The sequence below is a fragment of the Ostrea edulis genome, chromosome 3 (assembly GCF_947568905.1).
Source record: "Ostrea edulis chromosome 3, xbOstEdul1.1, whole genome shotgun sequence".
In the NCBI taxonomy this organism is placed as follows: Eukaryota; Metazoa; Mollusca; class Bivalvia; order Ostreida; family Ostreidae; genus Ostrea; species Ostrea edulis.
Window position 1 is genome coordinate 22,966,317 of NC_079166.1, and position 23,875 is coordinate 22,990,191.

General features: G+C 33.8%; 2 protein-coding genes and 1 long non-coding RNA gene across 3 annotated transcripts; all 3 read right to left on the bottom strand.

Moving 5' to 3' along the window:
* Window positions 1–3,106: 3,106 nt before the first annotated feature.
* On the bottom strand, window positions 3,107–5,221 carry LOC130052479 (multiple epidermal growth factor-like domains protein 6). Its single transcript, XM_056157588.1, has 4 exons — window positions 4,799–5,221; window positions 4,526–4,609; window positions 4,041–4,181; window positions 3,107–3,495 (listed from the first exon to the last, which is right to left on the bottom strand). Exons 1-4 carry the CDS (start codon window positions 4,950–4,952, stop codon window positions 3,347–3,349), a joined length of 528 nt encoding a protein of 175 aa, XP_056013563.1. The 5' UTR covers window positions 4,953–5,221; the 3' UTR covers window positions 3,107–3,346.
* A 5,496-nt stretch (window positions 5,222–10,717) lies between these two features.
* On the bottom strand, window positions 10,718–12,915 carry LOC130052482 (uncharacterized). The gene is made up of 2 exons (XR_008800841.1): window positions 12,849–12,915; window positions 10,718–12,761 (listed from the first exon to the last, which is right to left on the bottom strand). It is a non-coding gene; the product is annotated as an uncharacterized LOC130052482 (long non-coding RNA).
* Window positions 12,916–12,991: 76 nt separating this feature from the next.
* Window positions 12,992–23,633, bottom strand: LOC125673802 (multiple epidermal growth factor-like domains protein 11). The gene is made up of 8 exons (XM_056160813.1): window positions 23,253–23,633; window positions 23,118–23,134; window positions 22,724–22,846; window positions 22,445–22,560; window positions 14,653–14,753; window positions 14,470–14,489; window positions 14,219–14,344; window positions 12,992–13,158 (listed from the first exon to the last, which is right to left on the bottom strand). Exons 1-8 carry the CDS (start codon window positions 23,330–23,332, stop codon window positions 12,992–12,994), a joined length of 750 nt encoding a protein of 249 aa, XP_056016788.1. The 5' UTR covers window positions 23,333–23,633.
* Window positions 23,634–23,875: the final 242 nt, after the last annotated feature.

Below are 23,875 nucleotides of genomic sequence, written 5' to 3' on the forward strand. Positions count from 1 at the left end.
AACATATTTGAACCATTGAACGTTTGCTAAAGTTTGTTAACAATAATACTGCGCTATGTTAGTCGGAGAGAGTAAAACGTTTACATTAATACCAGGATTGTGCGGATCTTAGAGTCACATCACTGTGCCATAACAATGTACCAAACATTGGAGTAACTCAATAGTTCCAAACAAAGCACTTAAAATTTTAATATTTGAACACCCTCTGATTGTAACGAAAGGTTCGGAGATTCTTACATTTTGATATACATGTAATAAAACGAAGCTAAAAATACCATAAACCGAGTGAAATAAATATTAATTTGGTACTAACTGCTCAGTGTATAAATTTGAATCACCAATACAATATTTCATATAATTAATATTCTTTATAATTCATGCTCGCTATATGACTAGCCTAATTCTAGTGTCATATATACTGACATATTTCCATTGACGTTTATATTTGGGTCACGTTTTTTCTTGTAGCCAGTAAATTCTGAACCTCGTGGAGTATCATCTTGATTGAATCAATTATTGTTAGAGCATATCAAGTAATCTCCAGCTCAAAATTTTCAATTCCTTGATTCTTTTGTTTTCAAAATTGACATTAGTTTTTAGCACATAACAACAATAAGAAAGAATGTTCATTTGATATACATGCATATTCTCAACATTTCTGTCACATATATAAAAATAATTTGCACTATCATGCACATTGTAAATCACATGGCAGATTCAGAAAATGATTGAGTAAAATATTATATAAAATGTTTTGAAAGTTTTGTGTTTTTCCTTGATATATATAATCATATTCATTTATAGTATATGGAACAATAAGCAGAATATGTAAAGAAGAAAAACTAGATATACATGTGTATTTCTGAAGTACTGTCATAAGAGGATAACATCGCGCGTAGAATAAAATCTATACACAACCCATGATAGCACTAGAGGAGGACAGGTCTTCTCCTTGCAATTTTATGCAATGATTATAAACATATATATTTATAATGGCAGTTCTGGTATGTAAATATAATGTGTGCAAAAATTCAAGAATGAATTTATAAAATCATTTCAAAATATCAAAGAGTGTATACAATAATTTTGTTTATCGTATTCACTACACATTTATGAAAATGCATAGACTCTGAGCGATTTGTGAGACCACACATTTTCCCAAAATGAGTCTCTGACTAAAGTGAAAATTTGTTAACTCCTAAAACAATAGAAAAGAGATGGTTGGGCAAACGCGGACCCCTGCATATACCAGAGGTGGGATAAGGTGACCAGAAGGAGTAAGCATCCCCTGTCGACCGGTCACAACCGCCGTGAGTCCTATATCTTGATCAGGTAAACGGAGTTAAAATAAGTGTGTCAAGGACGGCCTAACAATCGACATGAAACATGTCAGACCTCATTTGACCCAATGATAGGTTGTATTAACAGACTAGATCGTTATAACGACCATAAAATTGGTCAAGCTTAACTGTGCATTGTTTTCGTCTACATTTTTGCAATTAACATCAATCATTTTCTATAATTTTACATTTTTTCAGCATCTCTGTTACACAATTAGAAACTTTGATAATGTCATCGTAGTAGAAGAATTTAAAGAATCTGTTCATCAATATTTGAGAAAAGATTTAGAGGATAAATATGTGAAAACTCTCCAGGATGGAGCACTTATTTCAGATACTTACACTTTTTCTCATGCAAAGAACGTGTTTGGAAAAGTCCCGAAATAGTAGTTTATCGAAACCTTTAGAGTGCTTCAGAATATAAGTCTTCCCTTTCCTCAAAACCGCAGTCTCCACAACACAGTAGTCCTACTTTCGGTTCAATGTCGCAACGCTCTGAAGGTGTCTCTGGTAGTGGGTGATTCGTACGTACTCATTGTAATATAAAGAGTATCCGTTTAAAAGGTCATCACTGAGGACCCGTGACATTCACACCTGATGCCTAGCGTTTGGCGATGGAACTGTCACTACCTGTTTTAACGACTAAGTTCTATCACGGCCGGGGTTCGAACCGTCTAACCTCTAGACCACCGCGGCGGTCATTTATATTATGTGTGCTAGAGTACAAAATAACAAATGATAATAACAATATGTACTGATATATTTCAATGATAATGGGATTTATCGGATCCCCAGGGGGTTGATGATAAAGGTATCATTCTAAACCGAAGAAGCGAAAACACAGTTTTTAACCTATTGGGACTTGCCGTATGTAAGCTAGAACCAGCAGACAAACTGATGGATTTTAATTTATACAAAATTAAAACGAAGTCCGATTTTATATCTGTAAATGAATCGAGTCTTGGAACTGTTTATCTATCACCGGAAAGACAATCTAAAAACTCTTCATGGAAGTGCATTTTAAATATTTTACTTTTTCTGACATTACAGTTTCCCGTTATGATACAAATGGATCTTTTAGTTGAGCTTTCCTAACCAGACAGAGTAGTGTAAGCCCTACATACTACACGTAGACACACACAACTACATACATAATCTTACCGGGTAAATCATAGACACGCGCATGAATACAGTGCTATCCCGAACATCTATCACGGTGTTCTGGATTGATTTAATGAAGATATAGGGCTAACAGCGAATATGACCGGTCGACATGGAATGCTTATTCCTCATATTCACTGATCCCACATATGGTATATCTAGGTGTCCGTGTTTACCTAACTCTCTATTTTGTATTCACACAGCATTTGATCCAATGATAGGATGTATTGGCAAACTAGATTGTAATAACGATCATAGAATTTGTGAAATGCTGACTTTAAACGTATATCTAGGTGTCCGTGTTTGCCTAACTCTCTATTTCGTATTCGTTATAGGAGTTATGAGATTGATCAATATTCATTATATTCACCTTCCATGTAATGATTTCCTAATATTTTGAAATATAAACCTAGAACAAAGTCAACCAAAAAAAAAAAATCAATGATAACTTCCTGCTTGATCTTGATTGAATTGTATATATTTCATTTTAAAACAAACATACCAAGGAACAAACGAACAAATTGAGGGGGAAAGAAATAATTATTGATAAGCAATAGTGATAATTACATTTTAAAATATCATAAGACATAATGATTATGTTTGTAATTTATTGCAACCATATGAATTATGGATTAATATATATAACAAAGTGCATTTATATTTACAGATGGTTACATAAGTGAGTCCACGTACACAAACATTATTCAACCTACACAGATACACAATGGATCAATATTTCAAATGATATTCGTGTCTTTCGCAATTCATATACGATTGCGCGAACACGTCTATTTCAACATACAATACTTCAAATTTTAGTTAGGCAGCGGTGATTTCTTTCTTCCTTATACTCCCTCTGAATTGTTTAGGATAATAAATGAGCAATATATTGTGGAGAAAATCAATGCCACACATGCCATTCCTATCGTGCCACGAAGTAGTCTGGATTCCCTGCCTCTGTTCTCCCCTAACATCTTTACATCACACTGGGTATCTAAAATGATGGATTTGAGAATTACTAAAAGCGCCAACAATGAAATCAAAAGTGGTTATCAAATGCGCCAGTTATGTCACCAAAAGCACGAAGGAATTATTGTTCATAAAAGATGTCTAGGTTGTTTGTGGAAGCAATATAATCACGAATTAAATCAAAATTAGGTGAGCCGCTTCTCATATTCATCTTTGGTATTCCCTTTGTTTCTTTCTTGCGAATACACTGGTTTTTGTGTTAGTGTAAGAGTGAAAGGCATTCAAATATATATATATATATATATATATATATATATATATATATATATATATATATATTCATTGATGAAAATAACAACATACAATTGTACTCTTGGTTTTCGGAGGGTGAATAGAGATCATATGTAGGTATTCCCAAAACTTACCTAACAATTTCATAGAAGTCCTCATGATAGGTACCGTTGTTGGTGCTTGAGGTTCAATTTTTAAGCCTATCGCAAATATTGATCGAGATGTGTTAGGTACGTCTTTATATATGTATGTCGATAGTGAATATCTGTCACAACTTACCATACGTGTTGTTAGTTGAGCATCCATGAATATGACTACAAAGTTCTTCAGCACAGCTGCACTTCAGCTGACAACCATTACCATGATTTGGAAAACGACACGGAACTTCACATTTCTCACCAAAATAACCATTCGGACAGACTACAAATATATTCTTCTTACTAAAGATGAAATACATATCATTTATGTTTGCATTCGTACCAACATCATTGATATACACTAGTGTCCCGAAATCACTGGATGTTCAACACAGATAGTAAACATGACGAAGAAATTCAAAAATGAAGATTAACAGCAATGGTGTTCACAGATAGATATCTGAAGTCTGAAATATTTCGGTGGGACAGAAATCAAAATATGATTTCTACACATCCTTTTTGATCATTCTAAAATAAATCTTAGTTGGTAAAATTATATCAATGAGTGTACTTAAAAGATAACAGTATATCATTTCGGGAATGTCTTGCAACATACAGTAGACATACTTGTTATGTTTAAGGCGTTTGGCATTGTAGAAGAAGTCAATTCACCTCGTGAAGAGGAAACTGGATATAAAGTTGCAACGCCTTCTAAAATAGAAATAAGATTTACCATGGAAACGACCTTTTGGAAACTATAGGACATGTTTTAATCACTCGTTAGTCAATTCAATATAATAATAAGTTCATGTTGCTTTTATTTGTTACTTTAAATTTGTAATTTTCGTAATTGTCACATTCTCATGCCAATAAGTCGGTCAATATTCAAGAAATGTAAACCTTTACACCCTGTTCCGCTATTACAGTCTGACTCCTTACAATTGCATTTCTCTTGGCAAGCTGGACCAAAGCTTAGGTATCGACACGGTAAAGTACAGTTGTTCGTAATGTACCCTGGTGGGCATTCAAAAAGTATTGTAACTAGAATATACATGTTATTAACAAACGATGGGCACCCTTTAATTTTTCTATACAATCATATCTTCACCCACCTTTTTTGGCACGCTGTTGTTGGCTATAATAGCTCTAAAACTTCATTGCTATTACGGATTTCAAACATTTCGGTGGAGCATCACTGAAGAGACATTATTTGTCGAAATGCGCATCTGGTGCATCAAAATTGGCAGGGTATAAGTTTTACATCTTCATCCATCGATCTATGCATCCATTCATCCGATTAATTTTCCTTTTATGTCTTCATTCATTCACCAATCAACTCTCTCGCTCACTCAATAAACGATTCCTCTACCCATCCATTTCTCCATCTCAATCCATTTCTCCATCTCTCCATCCGTCCATTATTTTGTCACTTACCGATTTCTGCTTTCGATCTACAAATCAATGAATTTAATTTAATTTCTAGGATAAGATACAATGTTAGGAGACACGTTATTTTGTACGACATTTACAATGTTATGTCTAATCTAAAATCATACGTTTTACTTGCGTGTTATCAATTTCACCACTATATATGAACTTTACATGGATTAAAATAAACGCTGCAGCCAAGTATAAGTCACGAGTGATTACTAGTTCAACTAAAATTTTCCCCACTAATTGAAAATCATTTTCATCTGCTCAACATTTATCAATTCTGATTTTGTTTTTCAAAAATGTTTACCATAAATAGAAATCTCTACTCGTGTCAGACAAGGAACATACTGCTCACTGTTCCTTATCTGCAACATTTCACGTAGAACAAATTCATTTGAAAATGTTCAAAATGTGGTCTTTAAGTAGATACATGTATATGGCTCATAGAAGGTTTGACCAGTCAACAGGAGATGTTTATTCCATCTACGAAAATGGGTTCACCCTTAGTGTGTCTAGGGAATACGTGTTTGCTCTAATCTTAATTTCGTGTTCTGTATAATAATCAAGATATTGATCACTGATAACTTTTCCTCCGGGTGATTTTCTTAGGTTTGCCTTTATTTTCATAATTGTCTTTGCTTTCGTAAAGTTGTTTCTGTTTCCATCTACCTTCTACATTGTTAGTCTTAATAACTGACATTTTCAGAGCATTGGTAAGGGTATTGGACCTTTGAACCTTAGTAAACGTTTATCAAGAATACAACTATAATTCATCATGATTCTCAAAGAGAGGGAGCATTGGGGCCCAGAAAGAAAATTCATATTTTGATTGGCATAAGAAAGATTGTGTTAGTTGATGTAAATCGTTTGTCCTTTCTACAAGCTATATGTATAAATCCGATCCTATACCCGTACTGTGATGGGATAGAAACGATAAATGAAACTCCCACATGGAATTCAAATCACAAAGTTACCAGACACCCCAGAGGTGGGATCAGGTCCCTAGGAGTAGCAAACATCCCCTGTCGACAGGTCACACTCACAGTGAACCCTATGTCTTCATTAGGAAAGCAGGGTAGTCCGTAGGCACAATCAGTGTGCCAAGAACAGTCTAAAATCGGTATGAGACACGCCAGCTGGAATCTGACCAAATGATAGGTTGTATTGGCAAACTAGATCATTATAACGACTATATGATATTCGAAATGTTGACATTATACGAGACTGTTGAAAGCCTGTAGCATCAACTTGTTTGTCAGTAGACTATCTTAATTCAAAAACTGACCATACAACATTGACGTTGAACAATCTCCTGTATTCAATCAGTTAAGAAATATAAATTTCCAATAACATATCGAAGTACAAACCGGATGATAAGAAGTATGTGTTGTCTTTTATCTACACTTCACAGGGACACATCGAATCGAAATATGAATGAACATGATTATCATTGATATATAAACGTCTTCGATATACCTATAAGTCAAGCTGAAGGCCACATATATTTCTTCTCATGTAGAAGCTTTTGTATAAACTTTGCTTCATAAGGCTATAAAACAGGTCAGCTAACAAAGGGGCACAAATCGTTGGAATTACAAAAGTATGTCGGAAAACCTGATCATCAAAGAGTACGATGTTAGCATCGAGGAACTCCAGTATATTTTTATGTCAACTTCAGAGTACTTGTGCGTGGAATCAGAGTAGTGTTTAAGGAAAATAAGTTTTTTGGGTGACTGATCACTAGATATAAATGTTTCCTAGATAGGACTATTTGCGTTTTCCATTTTTTGTTGTTGAAGAAGAGAGTGTATATGGTGTTTAAGTCTCGTCTCTAATCTATGTAAATACTAGGATGTTTTTTACTGTGTCATATGTAGAACTTTTTTCTTTTCAAATGATGTGGATTCCTCTGCTCAATTGATCTGTGCTAAAGTGTACGTTAATATTTTTATTAAAACCTTTCATTTTATTGAGTTATAGTTCTCACATTTCAAGATAGTCCATTCACTTTGGTAAAATACCAAGAACATCTTACTTACGATAAGGATATACAAATATGTTCCAGTTAACGATACAGTGTTTTAGTCCCTAGTGTTTATATAAGTGAAATTTATCAGAATTTTCAATTGGTGCTTTCGAACGATTTAGAAATAATGATATTATCCTATTTGTCCTATTTGCCAAAATATAACGTAAGGTATAAAGGAAACACTTTAGTAAACAAATAACGAACTGGTTTGGGATTTAATTCAACTATTTAAATCATATATCATTATATAAGAAGTTTCAAAATTTCAAGTTGAATACATTTTTCAATACCTTGAATGACTTTGATATTGAGTTTGGTTGCCTTCAGGAAAACGGATAACATCTTTTTGAACATGAAAGGTATATTTGTAAAATTGGGCAAACACAGACCCCTGGATATACCAGAGGTGGGATCAGGTGTCTAGGAGGAGTAAGCATACATGATCTGGAATTTTCCCTGAATTTTACTGTCAATAATCCTGACATCTGTACCTTATAAATTAAATTTCTAATATAATAAGACAGTTAACTTTCACACTTACGCACACGTTCCTTTTTCATGTTTACCTTCCTATGAAAATCGATTCTTTGACTTTGGTGTTCCAAATGACTTTGAACGGTGAACGCATGGTAAATGCTTTGTGAAGGGTGAACGCACGGTGAACGATTTGTGAACGCAAAATCGTAAACGGAGGGTGCACGGTGAACGCACGGTGAGCGCACGGTGAACGCATAGAGAGCGCACGGCGAACACACACACACAGTGAACGCATGGTGAACGCACAGAGAGCGCACGAACACACAGTGAGCGAACGAAGAACCGGTAAAGTACAACGTTTGAGGGACTGTACAGCATACGCTGATCTTGGTATAAAATCTAGGGCTACAAGTACATAAGTAATTCAATTTGGTTATTTTCAACCAATCCTTGGATTTGTGCAGATCTAATTAACCGTTAGTGCTTTGCACATAATCGACTAAAAGTATTTAGTCTGAAAGGTTCATATTCCAACATATACAAAATATTAACTCAAATCATGTCATCACTTACCAAGATTTTAATAACGTTGAAGAAAGAACTTATTGCGACAAAATCTTTTCTTCCGGGAGGAAATCAATTGCTTTAGGCTAGATATAAGTTGCTAATATCACATACATTGACTGTGTTACTTTGGAGGGGAAAACAAAATGACTACGAGTACGTATGTACCTGTAATGTTTGAAATTCATGGTAGGGTGAAAACTTAAATAAGTTATATTGTAGTCCCAGCACACTGTCTATAATTGTTCAAGGATATGCCATTGCTAATATCAGAGAACAGAATAGAGCAATAATCCAATAGGGAACAAATTCTCGATATTTTTGAAAACATTACAGTTTCATTAATTATACAAACAATTATATAGGCGGAATTCGTGACAGGCGTAATTTTGCGAAACAGCACATGTCATATCTTTACTCGTGCTTATGCATATGGAAACAAAATCAAGTACCCACTTGTTCACTAAAGTGTTTCCGACATTGCGGATGCTAAAATGTTTTCATTGATGTGCTATCGTTTCTTCGCACATATCTATTTCGCACGGTTTCATATCGTTTTATTTAAGTCCGTAATCCAAGTTTAATTTGAGAGATATAAAGTCACTTTCTAGCTTTAGGGAAATGTTTTTTTTATGTTGAATAATTTTGATGTACGAACTCAAATAATGTATTTCCGATTTGTCAATGATACTGTACAGGCAATGGTTATTGATACGATGTTCATTAGAAACATACACAGGTCTACATTAATTATAAACAGTGAAGAGTCGCGTACACTCTCCTTTAGATTAAATGTGTAAATATAAAACAGAAACAGAAAAAGAAATTACCATGATATTTTTACACAAACACAATGGCAACAAAGAAATATTTTGCCTAATTCGAAATGTTTAGAATTTTGTCGTCAAATACTGACTCAAACAATTTAACATTGTGACTTATTGATTGCTAATGACTTTATAATATTCATATACGATTCCAATGACATTGCAGAGCGTTTAAAAGGGAGACTACAACGATATCCAACAAATCAAAGCCTTTCAGCATCAATCATTACAAATATTTCTACACATATCATAATATGATGTAGAGCATACTTAAACGCCATCTTCATCCGAACACAAACACAAGAAAACAAAACACATGTATACACATGTTGCATCATGCAAAGGTGAAAATATCGAACAGAGATCAATCTCATAACTCCTATAAGGATTACAAAATAGAGAGTTGGGCAACCACAGACCCCTGGATATGCTAGAGATGGCGTCAGGTGCCTAAGAGGTGTAAGCAGCCAACGTCAACCGTTCACACTCGCCATGCGCCCCATATCCTGATTAGGTAAAGGAACAATCAATGTTTGATATATCCCAAAGAAGTAAAAAAAATAGTACATGGAGTTCGCTGATGAGCTGCTGTTTTAACGAATTTTGTAGTAATATTTACATTCAGCAGTGCATTTATTTGTTTATAATCCTTGATAAAACAATGACAGGTAAGTGAAGTGGATACAGAATACTGCTGATGCGCTTGTACAGCCCGTGATTTATAGCGTTGTAAGTTTACCAATAGATGGAGAGATAGATATGGGGACTACAGGATACTTGAACTAAAATTCCAAGTCATTACAACTATGCTATTGGGTATTGTAAACGAAATTCCCAACCAAAGGCCTCCGGTGTTTTGTAAAATGAATAAAGAGGGAGGGAAGTGATGTTTAGATTCAATACGTATTATTCCATTCAATTCAAAGGAGGCGGTACTAACAATACTCCCGTATGTTCTAAAACTTCTGCCGTACAAGCTTGAGTATGAAATGGAAAATGATTGGCTAAATGATTATTTGTTGTTAAAAAGTAAATCAGGTGTCCTGTGTGTTGGGAGATAAACATTGTATCAAATAGCTAACTTAATCTTGAAATCTGTATTACATCCAAGGAGAAGAAAAGTTCAAATGTTGCAGCCAATGCAATTTGCGTATATCTGAAATTTACATCGCTTGCACTAATACATATATAGTTTCTGAATTAGAAACTGTGATGGGACTTACCCAAATAATACTATACGGAGACATCCGATGTATCACGGTGCTAACTTAACTGTGCAACCATAATATTGGCAAACTGTGTGAAAAGTCTACCGTCCAAAATGATAAACAATTGGGAAATTTGTTACAGAATCAGAATTGATGATGAATTGAAACTAGGAGATAGTTTTGGAAGCAGTCTTGTAAACATGTATGATTGTTACTATATGAATTACAGTACGTTAAACAAAATTTGAATCAACGAACAGACGATGATGCCATCGTAGTAATGAGCAACAACATTTTAATCGAGTAATAATTTCCACCACAATATATTTACACAACGTTTACATAATATTTACAAACAATTTGAAGCGGTAATATAATCGTAAAGTTAAGCATATAAGCATATGGGGGAACGATGGCGGGCATACATTTACAAGATAATCCCCTTTTGAGTTCAACATCCCAGAAACAGATTATATTTTTCAACATCGAGCGTTGTGTTTAACGATTTTTATTGATACCTTTGAAGGGTTAGTCAGGGTCCCTTCCCTGGCAATTGGCTTTTCTAGATTGATATTTTAGCTTAGAGATTCTGTGATATAAAATGAATAAAAACAATGTTGTTTTATTTTTTGCATGTATATGATAATATTAATCACCGCCTTCTCATCTTGCGGAATGCAGGGCATATAAATGTATGGATATTAACTCAAACCGTCATTACCTGTCGACAAAAATTACTGTACTAACACAATACATTAATACAATAAAAACGTTAAGAAAGTAATTGACATCCCCTATGCAGAGAAAGACTCTGATACAAACGACGATTTTTATGGAAATGTTCATTTTGACTAATGCATGCGACGTATGACCCTAGCAGTGACGGTTCGTTATCATGTCAACGCCTACCTTAACACGGGACCTCCTTGTTAAAGGTTAGATCTGTGACATGTGATTTGGCCTTCTAATGTCCTGCAATTGGGAACGGGACGTTGACGTTTGCCTTGTTGAACATAACTTGTTTCACACGGCAGAGGAGTCGAAAATCCTCTTTGCTATGTGAGCACACTAACTACTAGGCTACTGCAGATGAAGAAAAAAATGACATGCTGGGACTTTGATATTGGTACAATGTATACGAAATCTTGAAGAATTGAAGGAAAACCAAACATATGGAATAATCAATATTAATGAAATTGTCGGACACAAAAGTCTCTCCCACGTTTGTCATCATCCATTGAAACAGTTTGTTAATCGGGAATGAATTTTTAAGGCAAGAAAAATTTTCGTAATATAGTATCGGGTTATTTTTACGTTACAAAATAGGTTAGAAACAAATCACATAGAACTGATAGTGTTGTTGGTGTAATGGTATTATTACAATAAGGAATTAAAAAAAAACATAGAACGCTGATTTGAAGTCTTTTGTCTTAATTCATCTACTCCACATAACAAAAGGTAAATGAGTAACGGTTGATGTGACTTATGAACACGGAATGGTTACTCCTCGTAAGCAACTCATCCCACCTCCGATGTGTCCACGGGACTTTGTTTACCCTACTCTTAAGTGTGTCATCTTTATGAGGTTGATGTGATCAATTATTGTTCTTTTTCTTCATTTTTCATCCGGCTCATCTCTCTGTCTTTCCACGTAAATCTAACATTCACGATGATAAGATTTGATTGAAATGAATTTAAATGGAAATTAAACTGTTTCGAATTTTAGTAATTTGCTTCATTGTTTCACAGATAAAGATTGTTATACGCTGTGTTAAATAAAAACAAATAAAGATAAGGGAAAGTGATCACATCAGAAAGCCTATAAAGCATACAAAATTAAGAGTATGAAAACGCAGTTCTCTGGAAAAGCTTGATGTGGAATTAGGTGAATAGGAGGTGTAAGCATCTCAATTTGATGAACACACATACCGTGAGTCCTATATCTTGATCAGATAAACGGAATAGTCCATAGCTACATGTAAATACAATATACAAACAATCTAGTCTGTTGAAGCTCCTGTGGTATTTACATATTTGTTAGTAGCATCTCTTCGTCTAAAATGAGGTCAAAAAACACGAACACCAAACAGCAATTTTAAGAAATGCGCCGAATCAGATTTTTTCATAAATACTGTCCTCGTTATTTTCAGTTCCATGCTGGAGTCTTTCAGATTCTATTGTAGGTGTTTTGGAAAAGGTGTAAGCATACACTATTAAGACGATAAAAGCCAAAACCCCAAATGCGACAATGCTCATGAATAAAACTGTTTTTGCTTTCAATTCAAAAATATTCCCACATCCATCGCATGGTCTTCGTATTATCTCTGAGAAAAAAATATCAAATATGTTAAGAATTTACTTTAAACTGTTTTACAGAATAGAAGGTACATATTCGCAAGCTTGATATTTACCCGCATGTTCCATAGAAGTCATCATGATAGCTGTCCTCGTTGGTGTCTGATGTCCATTTATTGAATCTATTACATATATTAAGAATATGTTAACATCAAGTACGTATATAGGCTTACTGTGCATATGAATAAAAGCAATGGTTTCAAATAACAAATGTGAATAACTTGCCATTTGTGCTACCAGGTGAACATCCGTAAGTAAAATTACAAAATTCCTCAGCACAACTGCACGCCATCTGACAACGATCACCATAATTTGGAAATGGACACGGGATTTCACATCTATCACCAGTATAACCAATCGGACAGACTACAAATTAGTAATTATTGACCATAATACACAGTGTTCATTTGTATTTGAGATGACAGAACAGCATTCGTATTACTTAGCGTTATAGTTTTTGTTACATAAAAGTTCTGAATAAGGAGAGAGAGAGAACAGTTTTAATGTCTGGAGATCTTAATAGTGAAATATGTCATTGTAACTAGAAATATGAATGCCAAAACAATGTCCAGTAAAATACACACAAGAGGTCCACGGATCTTATCAGTCACCCGAGTACTAGTTAAAAGTATCACTAATCCCAAGGATAAAATACTATTCAGAATATCAAAGCTAAATTCTAATGTTATACATTTCATTGAAAGTAGATACTGATGGCAAACTAACAACTCAACTGTTTGACAAACGGGATATCCCGATTTCAGCTTCTCCATCGTCAGCTCCCCATATTTATGTAGCAATATTCCATTATCACCTGCATATGGGGTTTATACCTCTCAACTGATTTGATACACAAGAGCTTTTCTTCCTATGGTCAGTTTTTAAATCGAGGAAGGCTACTTACAAACAAATTGATGGTACAGAATTTTCAACAGTCTCGTTTGAAGTCAGTTTTTCTACGGTCATTAGAACGATGTAGTTTGACAATACACGACGGACGATGCACGAAGGACGACGCACGACAACGGACGCAGACATACTGCAATGTCACCTGAGTGACTCATGTGACATAAAATATCAAATCATTGAATGTAAGTAATATCATTAATTCCTTTCCATATTCGTTACTCTGAATTAAAATTGGACACGGCTATCATTAAAATAACGAGTATCAATAAAGGAGATATGAATGCATAATTTCAAACTGCACTGCAACATTCAGTAGACAAATATGTGAGGTAAATAACTCAACTCACACGAAAACTTGATATTAAGTTGTGCATCTTCTAAAGATTAGACTCGTTGGTTTTCATAAAACGATACAACATTTGTCATTAGAGATTTTAGTAAGAATATTTGTAGCTGGATTTTTCAAAATGGTGTTTTCTTATACCATTAGTTAAATCAATGTGTTAGAAACACGCACCTCTACATCCTGTGACGCTGTCGCATTCTTTTTCTTTACAAATACACATCTCCTGACAAGCTTGACCGAAGCTGGGATATCGACACGGGATGCCACAGTTCTCTCCAGTGTATCCTGGTAGACATTCTACAAGAAATTGTAAAGACAATACATTACTAATAAAGAAGGCAAGCTATCCATCGATTCACCCACTGAATCATTTTTTCCCCATCAATATATTTCTCCAACCATTTATACATTTGTTTACTTACCAGTTGTTTCTGTTTCCTTTCTACAACATAAATCATAGATAATTATTGAATTGAACTTTTTTCAGATTAAAAAACCCTGTGGACAAAACATAACAATATTAAAAATGAAAACAAACAAATTAGAATATAAAGCCAGTTGATGTTATATCTAAATTACATCTAAAAATTAGTACATGTACTTACGTAAAATCAATATCGCCAGAGTGAATCAATTTTACATACAAAAAGCAAAATGCTAACATTGCATATGTAGTAGAAATCATTGCTAGTTTAAATAAAAAATTCTAACTTGATAAAAAACCATGTTATTCTATCAATCGTAAATTGATACTAATGTTTCTTTTTCGAAAATGTTTATATTAAAAGTTTATCAAAATTCATATTCATATTCATATCACACGAGAAACAGGTGTGCACGTCATTTAAAAATGTACAAAACGGTGACAGTTACTTTTATAATATATTTCCTTGTCGTAAAATTATATGCATGCATAGCTCTTATCCTTGGACGAATTTGACTCCACTTGTTTGGCACGCTGTTTTTGGCTATATTTAGATCTAAAACTTCATAGTTATTTCGGATTTCAAACATTTCGGTTGAGCATCACTGAAGAGACATTATTTGTCTAAATGCGCATCTGGTGCATCAAAATTGGTACCGTATAAGTTTTCCATGTATCCCAAATAGTTTGCCATTTGAGCAAACGTTTGAGAACATTGCTAAAAATAAATTTGAACCACTGAACGTTTGCTAAAGTTTACCAACAATAATATTGCGCTCAAAATTATGTTTGTCGGAGAGAGTAAAACGTTTAGATTAATATCAGTATTGCTCGGATCTTACAGTCATATCACTGTGCCATGAAAATGTACCAAACATTGAAGTAACTCAATAGTCTCAAACAAAGCATTTAACATTTTCATATTTCAACACTTTCTGATTGTAACGAAAGGTTCGAAGATTCTTACATTTTGATATACATGTAATAAATCGAAACTGAAAATACCATAAACTGAGTGAAATAAATATTAATTTGATACTAACTGCTCAGTGTATAAAATTTGAATCACCAATACAATATTTCATATAATTAATAATCTTTATAATTACAATAGATAGTTCATACTCTCTATAAGACTAGCCTAATTTTAGCGTCATATATGCTGACATATTTTCATTGACGTTTATATTTGAGTCACGTTTTTTCTTGTAGCCAGTAAATTTTGAACCTTGTGGATTATCACCTTGTTTGAATAAATTATTGTTAAAGCATATCAAGTATTCTCCAGCTCAAAATTTTCAATTCCTTGATTCATTTTTTTCTTCAAAATTGACAATATGTTTTAGCACATAACAACAAGAAGAAAGAATATACATTTGATATACATGTATACACTCAACTTTTCTGTCAGGTAATGTAAAACTTATCCGGTACCAATTTTGATGCACCAGATGCGCATTTCGACAAATAATGTCTCTCCAGTGATGCTCAACCGAAATGTTTGAAACCCGAAATAACTATGAAGTTTTAGAGCTAAATATAGCCAAAAACAACGTGCCAAAAAAGGATAAGAGCTATGCATGAGGGAGATAATCCTTAATTTTGAAATGAATTTCTAAATTTTATAACAGCAATTAAATATACATCCGTGTTTTCAAGCTAGTAACGAAGTACTTAGCTACTGGGCTGTAGAGACCCTCGGGGACTAACAGTCCACCAGCAGAGGCCTCGACCCAGGGGTCATAATGTAAAACTTATACGGTACCAATTTTGATGCACCAGATGCGCATTTAGACAAATAATGTCTCTTCAATAATGCTCAACCGAAATGTTTGAAATCCGAAATAACTATGAAGTTTTAGAGGTCTTATAGGCAAAAACAGTGTGCCAAAAAAGTGGAGTCAAATTCGTTTAAAGGACATATCTCATATTTTCAAAGTATACAATATTACATGCATTTTGTCTTCTTTATGCTTATAGTAATTAATTCTAATAGTTCGTTCGCCGAAATTTTGCGATAATTAACCACAATACAGACTTAAATCTAAGCCCCGATTTCAAAAAGTCAAGTTAATTAGGTAGGTAGTCACGTGGTACAGTGACGTCACATGCGCCCTTCGGATTGTGAAAGTACTGCGAGATATTATTAAAAACTCAACTTTTAGGGGCCTAATTAATTTACCATGGGCAACATTTAAATCGATGTTGATAAATTGTCCGAGTTTTATATGTGTTCGCCACCAGTGCACACATATAACGATGTAAATACCCAAATATAGCGAGTAAAGCGTGTATGAAATCGGCAAAATTGTGAGTAAATAATGTTTATATGGGTCGCTGTCTACAAACTGTTTGGGGATGTTATTCCTTTATACATCTGTAATTGGCGCTGTTTTTTTTTAAAAATAAACAGTGCAATCATTATTTATTTTTGGATGAGACAAATTATGATACGTTAAATTGTTGACAACTAGGCCCTATGCCAAGCTATTGTCACGCGTGCATTTCGGAAAGAAAGAAAAAGACAACACATACACAAATCAATAAAAATATTCAAATTTAAAGTGGTAATCACATTATTTTATTTTGATAAAGCAATCTTATTACTATTTTTGAATTGTGATCTGCACGTCTTTAGGAAGTACGAAGTGGGAGCACGGCGTTATAGCCTACTGACGCACTCAAGATGCTACGAGTTCAATAAAGAAATAATTTTATAATTCAATTTAAAGTTAGGAAATACAATATTCCATTATTTGTATACTTTAAAGTTCAATTATTTTGTATCTTTATTTTTTGTTGTTGTAAATCTACCAGTTGGTAGAAGTTATATTGTATCGTCGATATATGTTGTTACAAGGTGAAGGTCAGTTGATCCGAGTATGTATTGAATTTGAAGAGCAAAACAGAATGTATGCTATAGGCCTACCAGTGCTTATAGCTTCGATATCTCCATTTTCTCGCAGTTTATCAGGGTCTCTGTCCAAGCGATGTTTGAAAAGGTGACTGGGTGTGTTTTTTAAGGTAAAGTTCTTGCTCAAACAAAAAAATTATCCACGTCTTTTTTCTCGTACCTTACTTCGAAAAATTGAAAAATACTCAGTCTAAATCCTTTCTACCGACAACTAGTACACCCGAGCACGGCACACAACATCTTAATGCATTATTATTTACAAGCCGTTAACGTGACCATTGGTTTTTTGTCAATTAAATCTAATCTGTTTATGAAATGGCTAATAGATGTTTTCAAACCCGAGGGCGCATATGACGCCACACAAAATGGCGCGTAAACTAGCGAAAGAAAATATGCATATCGCAAGATTTGAATTTTATCGCTTTCAAACTCGACAACTACGCAAAATATTTCATTTAAAACACATTTAAAGTAGTTTTAGGCATAAAAAGAGTTAATTTTGCTGAAAAAGTGAAAAAGTTTAGAAACATGCGTTGTGTCCTTTAAGGATAAGAGCTATGCGTGAGGGAAATAATCCTTAGTTTTGAAATGAATTTCTAAATTTTATAACAGCAAATAAATATACATCCGTATTTTCAAGCTAGTAACGAAGTACTTAGCTACTGGGCTGTAGAGACCCTCGGGGACTAACAGTCCACCAGCAGAGGCTTCGACCCAGGGGTCATAATGTAAAACTTATACGGCACCAACTTTGATGCACCAGATGCGCATTTCAATAAATTATGTCTCTTCAGCGATGCTCAACCGAAATGTTTGAAATCCGAAATAACAATGAAGTTTTAGAGCTATTATAGGCAAAAACAGTGTGCCAAAAAAGTGGAGTCAAATTTGTTTAAGGATAAGAGCTATGCATATAATCATATTCATTAATAGTATATGGAACAAAGGAAATATATCAATGTACAAACTATATATTATGTATCAATAAGCAAGAAATGGAAAAAAGAAAAACTAGATATGCATGTATATCTCTGAAGTACGGTCATAAGAGAGTAACGCCGCACGTAGAATAAAATATATACAAAATCCCCATGCCCATGTTAACACTAGAGGAGGATAAGTCTCCTCCTTGCAATTTCATGCAATGATTATAAACATATATATTCATACTAGCAGCTATGGTATGTAAAATAATGTGTGCAAAAAAAAAAAAAATGAATAGATAAAATAATTTAAAATATCAAAGAATTTATTCAATAATTTAGTTTTTCGTATTCATTATACATACATGACAATGCTTAGACTCTGAACGATTTGTAAGACCACAGCATAGTCTATTATTTTGTCCCAGATAAATTATTTCCTTTTCCTAAAATGAGGCTCTGACTAAAGTGACAAGTTGGCCTTCGCATTTTTCAAAACATTTACACATTTTTGCGATTGTAGTTTTTTTTCTATACATTTGAAATGAAAGATAATATATTTCGTCCGATTTTTCTTGTTTGTTTTCTAATCTGCATTTCATTTGTATTTGTATACTTTACAAGCAATGCAAAATCTTAATATATTCAAAACTAAGGTTTTATCATTCTTTTCATGAGGAAAACCAATTGCAAATATTTTTTATTATATATTGGAATTCACAACATTTTGAACAATACACCATATGTGAGTAACATTTTATTAAATGAAAGACAAAGATAACAAACAGTCATCAATCTCATAACTCCTAAAACAATACAGAAGAAAGAGTTGGGCAAACACGGACCTCTGGATATACCAGAGGTGGGATCAGGTGCCAAGGAGGAATAAGCATCCCCTGTCGATCGGTCACAACCGCCATGAGTCATATATCTTGATCAGGTAAACGGAGTTAAAATCAGTGTGCCAAGAACGGCCTAACAATCGGCATGAAACACGTCAGAAGTAATTTGACCCAATTATAGGTTGTATTGACAAACTAGATCGTGATACCGCCCATATAATTGGTGAAGCTTAATTGTGCATTGTTTCATCTACATTTTTGCAATAAACATCAATCATTTTCTATAATTTTACATTTCTTCAGCATCTCTATGTTACACAATCAAAAACGTTGGTCATGTCATCCTAGTAGATGAATTTCAAGAGTCTGTTCATCAATATTTGAGAAAAGATTTAGAGGATAAATATGTGAAAACTCTTAAGTATGCTGCACTTATGTCAGATACTTACACTTTTTGTCATGCAAAGAATGTTTTTGGCAAAGTCCCGAAATAGTAGTTTATTGAAACCTTCAGAGTGCTTCAGAATTTAAGTCTTCTCTTTCCTTAAAACCGCAGTCTCCACACGAAAGTAGTTCCACTTTCGGTTCAATGTAGCGACACTCTGAATGTGTCTCTGGTAGTAGGTTGATTCGTACGTACTTATTATGTAAAACTTATACGGTACCAATTTTGATGCACCAGATGCGCATTTCGACAAATAATGTCTCTTCAGTGATGCTCAACCGAAATAATAGAAAGAGTAATCTAATTTGTAATGTTTTCAAGTGCAAAATACATTACCTTGAGAAACCATAGTAACATGCTTGTACACATTTAGAAATGATATTAGAGCCTGTGTCTGGCTCTATTCTTACACTCCTAATGTTCAGAGTTCAAAGTCAGGTACTATTAATTTTATGAAGGTTTAAAACAATTTTTCTCTAAAGAATCTGTTTCACTCAATTGGTCTGATGAAATTAAACCTGGCCAGACTTTGAGAAATATTTTGTTTCGATACGCAACTTTTAAACAAGGTGATGCTAGACGGGGTTTCAAACGTCTCGTATAAACTCAGCATGTCACAAATTCTAAGATTGTTACAAATGATCTAGTTTGCCTATCAAACCTATCATTGGGTTAAATGCTGTCTGACGTGTTTCATACCGATTGTTATGCCATTCTTGACACACTGATTTGATTACGGATTACTCCGTTTCCCTGATCAAGATATATTGCTAACAGCGAATGTGACTGTTCGACAGGGGATGGTTATTCCTCCTAGGTACTGATCCCACATCTGGTATATCTCGGTGTCCGTGTTTCCCTAACTCTCTATTTTGTATTCGTTATAGGAGTTATGAGATTGAACAATGCTTATTAAATTCACCTTTCATGTAATTATATCCTAATATTTTGAACTATAAAACTAGAACAAAGACAACAGCAACAAAAAAGATCAATGGTAACTTGCAGCCTGATCTGGATTGAATTGCATAAAATCTTGCTAAGGAAAGAAACACGCCAAGGATCAAACGAACAAATTAAGCAATAATGATAATTACATTTTAAAATATCATAAAACATAATGATTCTGTTTGTAATTTATTGCAATGATATGAATTGTGGATTAACATATATAACAAAATGCATGGTTACGCAAGTGAGTTCACGTACACAAACATTATTCACCCTACGCAGATACACAATGGATCAATATTTCAAATGATATTTGTGTCTTTTGCAATGCATATACGATTGCGTGGACACGTCCTATTTCAACAAACAATGCTTTGATTTCAGTTAGGCAGCAGTGATTTCGTTCTTCCTTATGCTCCCTCTGAATTGTTTAGGATAATTAATAAACAATATATTGTAAAGAAAATCAATGCCACACATGCCATTCCTATTGTGCCACGAAATAGTCTGGATTTCCTGCCTCTGTTGGCCCCTAACATCTTCATCACACTGGGTATCTAAAATGATGGGTATGAGAATTATCAAAAGTGCCAACAATGAAATCAAATATGGTTATCAAATGCGCCAGATATGTCACCAACAGCACGAATGAATAACTGTTCATAAAAGATGTCTAAAGTGTTTTGTATTATGGGAGTCTGAAGCAATACAATCACGTGTTGATTCATTATTAGGCGAAGTTCTTATGATATTCATTTTTGGTATTCAGTTTGCTTCTTTTTCTGCGAATATATCGGTTTTTGTGTGAAGTTGAAAAATTTAGAGTGAAAGGCAGTGAAACGGGAATGATTTGTCATTGACAGGTCTTTCTGAGAACAATTGACTAATGTTCGTGTTTCTTATCGACCTGACGTGTAATGTTTTTGAACGGGTTCATGTTGATTTTATATGATATTGTATTTTTGCTTTCGGTGATATATCTTATCATAGTGATGAAAGTATGAATAATCCCTTGTGCATTGTTGATAGTGTACATCAATAATGATATGAATCATATGGAAAATGTTTTTATACATACCAAGAGGTTAGGATGACAAAGAAATAAGAACTTTCTCACTCGTTACCATCTTCATTAATGGCTATCATATCATTAAAGCTGCATTAGACCTTCATACAATGAGTAAAGCAAACATTATGTTTCGCAAAACACTGAAGTTTCGAGACGCATTGTGTATTTGGGCATATACAACGAACCTTAAGATATTGAAATATTTTAAAGACCCGAAGCGTACTACTCTGCACAAGAGGAAAGGTTACGTTCTCAAATAGAACATTTTGTTCGAACTCCATATTGTTATCTATCTATCTATCTATCTATATATCGTTCTTAAAAAAGAATCCAGTATTTGATACAGTAAATAATCCAATAATAAAAGTCAAGAAACACAAAACTCGAATAACATTTCACTGTTAGCGCTTTCGGCTTTAATGCCTCTTCATACAGTTATATATATATATATATATATATATATATATATATATATATATATATATATGCAATTATATGATCTCTCTATCTCTCTCCGTATATATATATATATATATATATATATATATATATATATATATATATATATATACAGAGAGAGATGGAGAGATCATATAATTGCACTAGGTTTTCGGATGGTGAATAGAGATCATATGTAGGTATTATCAAAACTTACCTAACACTTTTATAGAAGTCCTCGTGATAGGTGTCGTTGTTGGTGTCCAAGGTTCAGTCTTTAAACCTATCTCAAATTATGATCGATATGTGTTAGATACGTATTTATGTATGTATGTATGTCGATAGGGGATAGCTGTCATAACTTACCATGTGTGTTGCTTGTTGAGCATCAATGTATTTGACTACAAAGGTTTTCAGCGCAGCTGCACTTCAGCTGACAGCCATTACCATATTTTGGAAAACGACACGGGACTTCACATTTCTCACCAAAATAACCAATTGGACAGACTACAAATATATTCTTTTTAATCATGATGAAATACATATTATTTACGTTTGCATTCGTACCAACATCATCCATATACACTAGTGTCCCGAAATCACTTGATGTTATACACAGATCGTCACATTATCATGCCAATATGTAGGTCAATATTCAAGAAACGCAAACCTTTACACCCTGTTTTGCTGTTACAATCTGACTCCTTACAATTGCATTTATCTTGGCAAGCTGGACCAAAGCTTGGATATCGACACGGGAAAGTACAGTTGTTCGTGTATCCTGGTGGGCATTCTAAAAGTATTGTAACTAGACTATATCTGTTATTAACAAACGACGGGCATGCTTTAATGTCATTCATGTTTCTATAGAATCATATCTTCATCCATCGATCTATGTATCAATCCTTATATGTATCCATCCGATTAATTTTCCTTAATGTCTCCATTCATTCATCAATCCACTCGCTCACTAATTCATTATTAGATTTCTTTACCCATTCATTTCTTTATCTTCAACCACTTATCCATCCATTTCTCCATCCGTCCATTATTTTTTTACTTACCGATTTCTGCTTTCGATCTACAAATCAATTCATTTTGAATTTAATTTCTAGGATAAGATACAATATTAGGAGACACTTAATGTTGTACGACATTTACAATGTTATGTCTAATCTAAAATCATACGTTCTACTTACGTGTTATCAATACCACCACTATATATGAACTTTACATGGATTAAACAAAACGCTGCAGCCAAGTAGACGTTACGAGTCATTACTAGTTCAACTAAAAATTTCCCCACTAATTAAAAAGCATTGTCATCTGCTCAACATATATTAATTCTGATTTTGTTTTTCAAAAATGTTTACCATAAATAGAAATCTCTACTCATGTCAGACAAGGAACATACTGCTCACTGTTCCTTATCTGCAACATTTCACGTAGAACAAATTGATTTGAAAATGTTCAAAATATGGTATTTAAGCAGATATATGGCTCATTGCAGGTTTGACCAGTCAACAGGAGATGTTTATTTCATCTAGGGAAATGGATACAACCCTGGTATGTCTAGGGAATCCATGTTTTCTCTAATTTTGATTTCGTGTACCGTATAGAAATGAAGATATTGATCACCGATCACTTTTTCCTCCGGGTGATTTTCTTATGTTTGCCGTTATTTTCATAATTGTCTTCGCTTTCGTAAAGTTGTTTCTGCTTCCATCTACCTGCTACATTGTTTAGTCTTTATATCTGACATTTTCAGAGCATTGGTAAGGGTATTGGACCTTTGAACCTTAGTAAAACTTTATGAAGAATA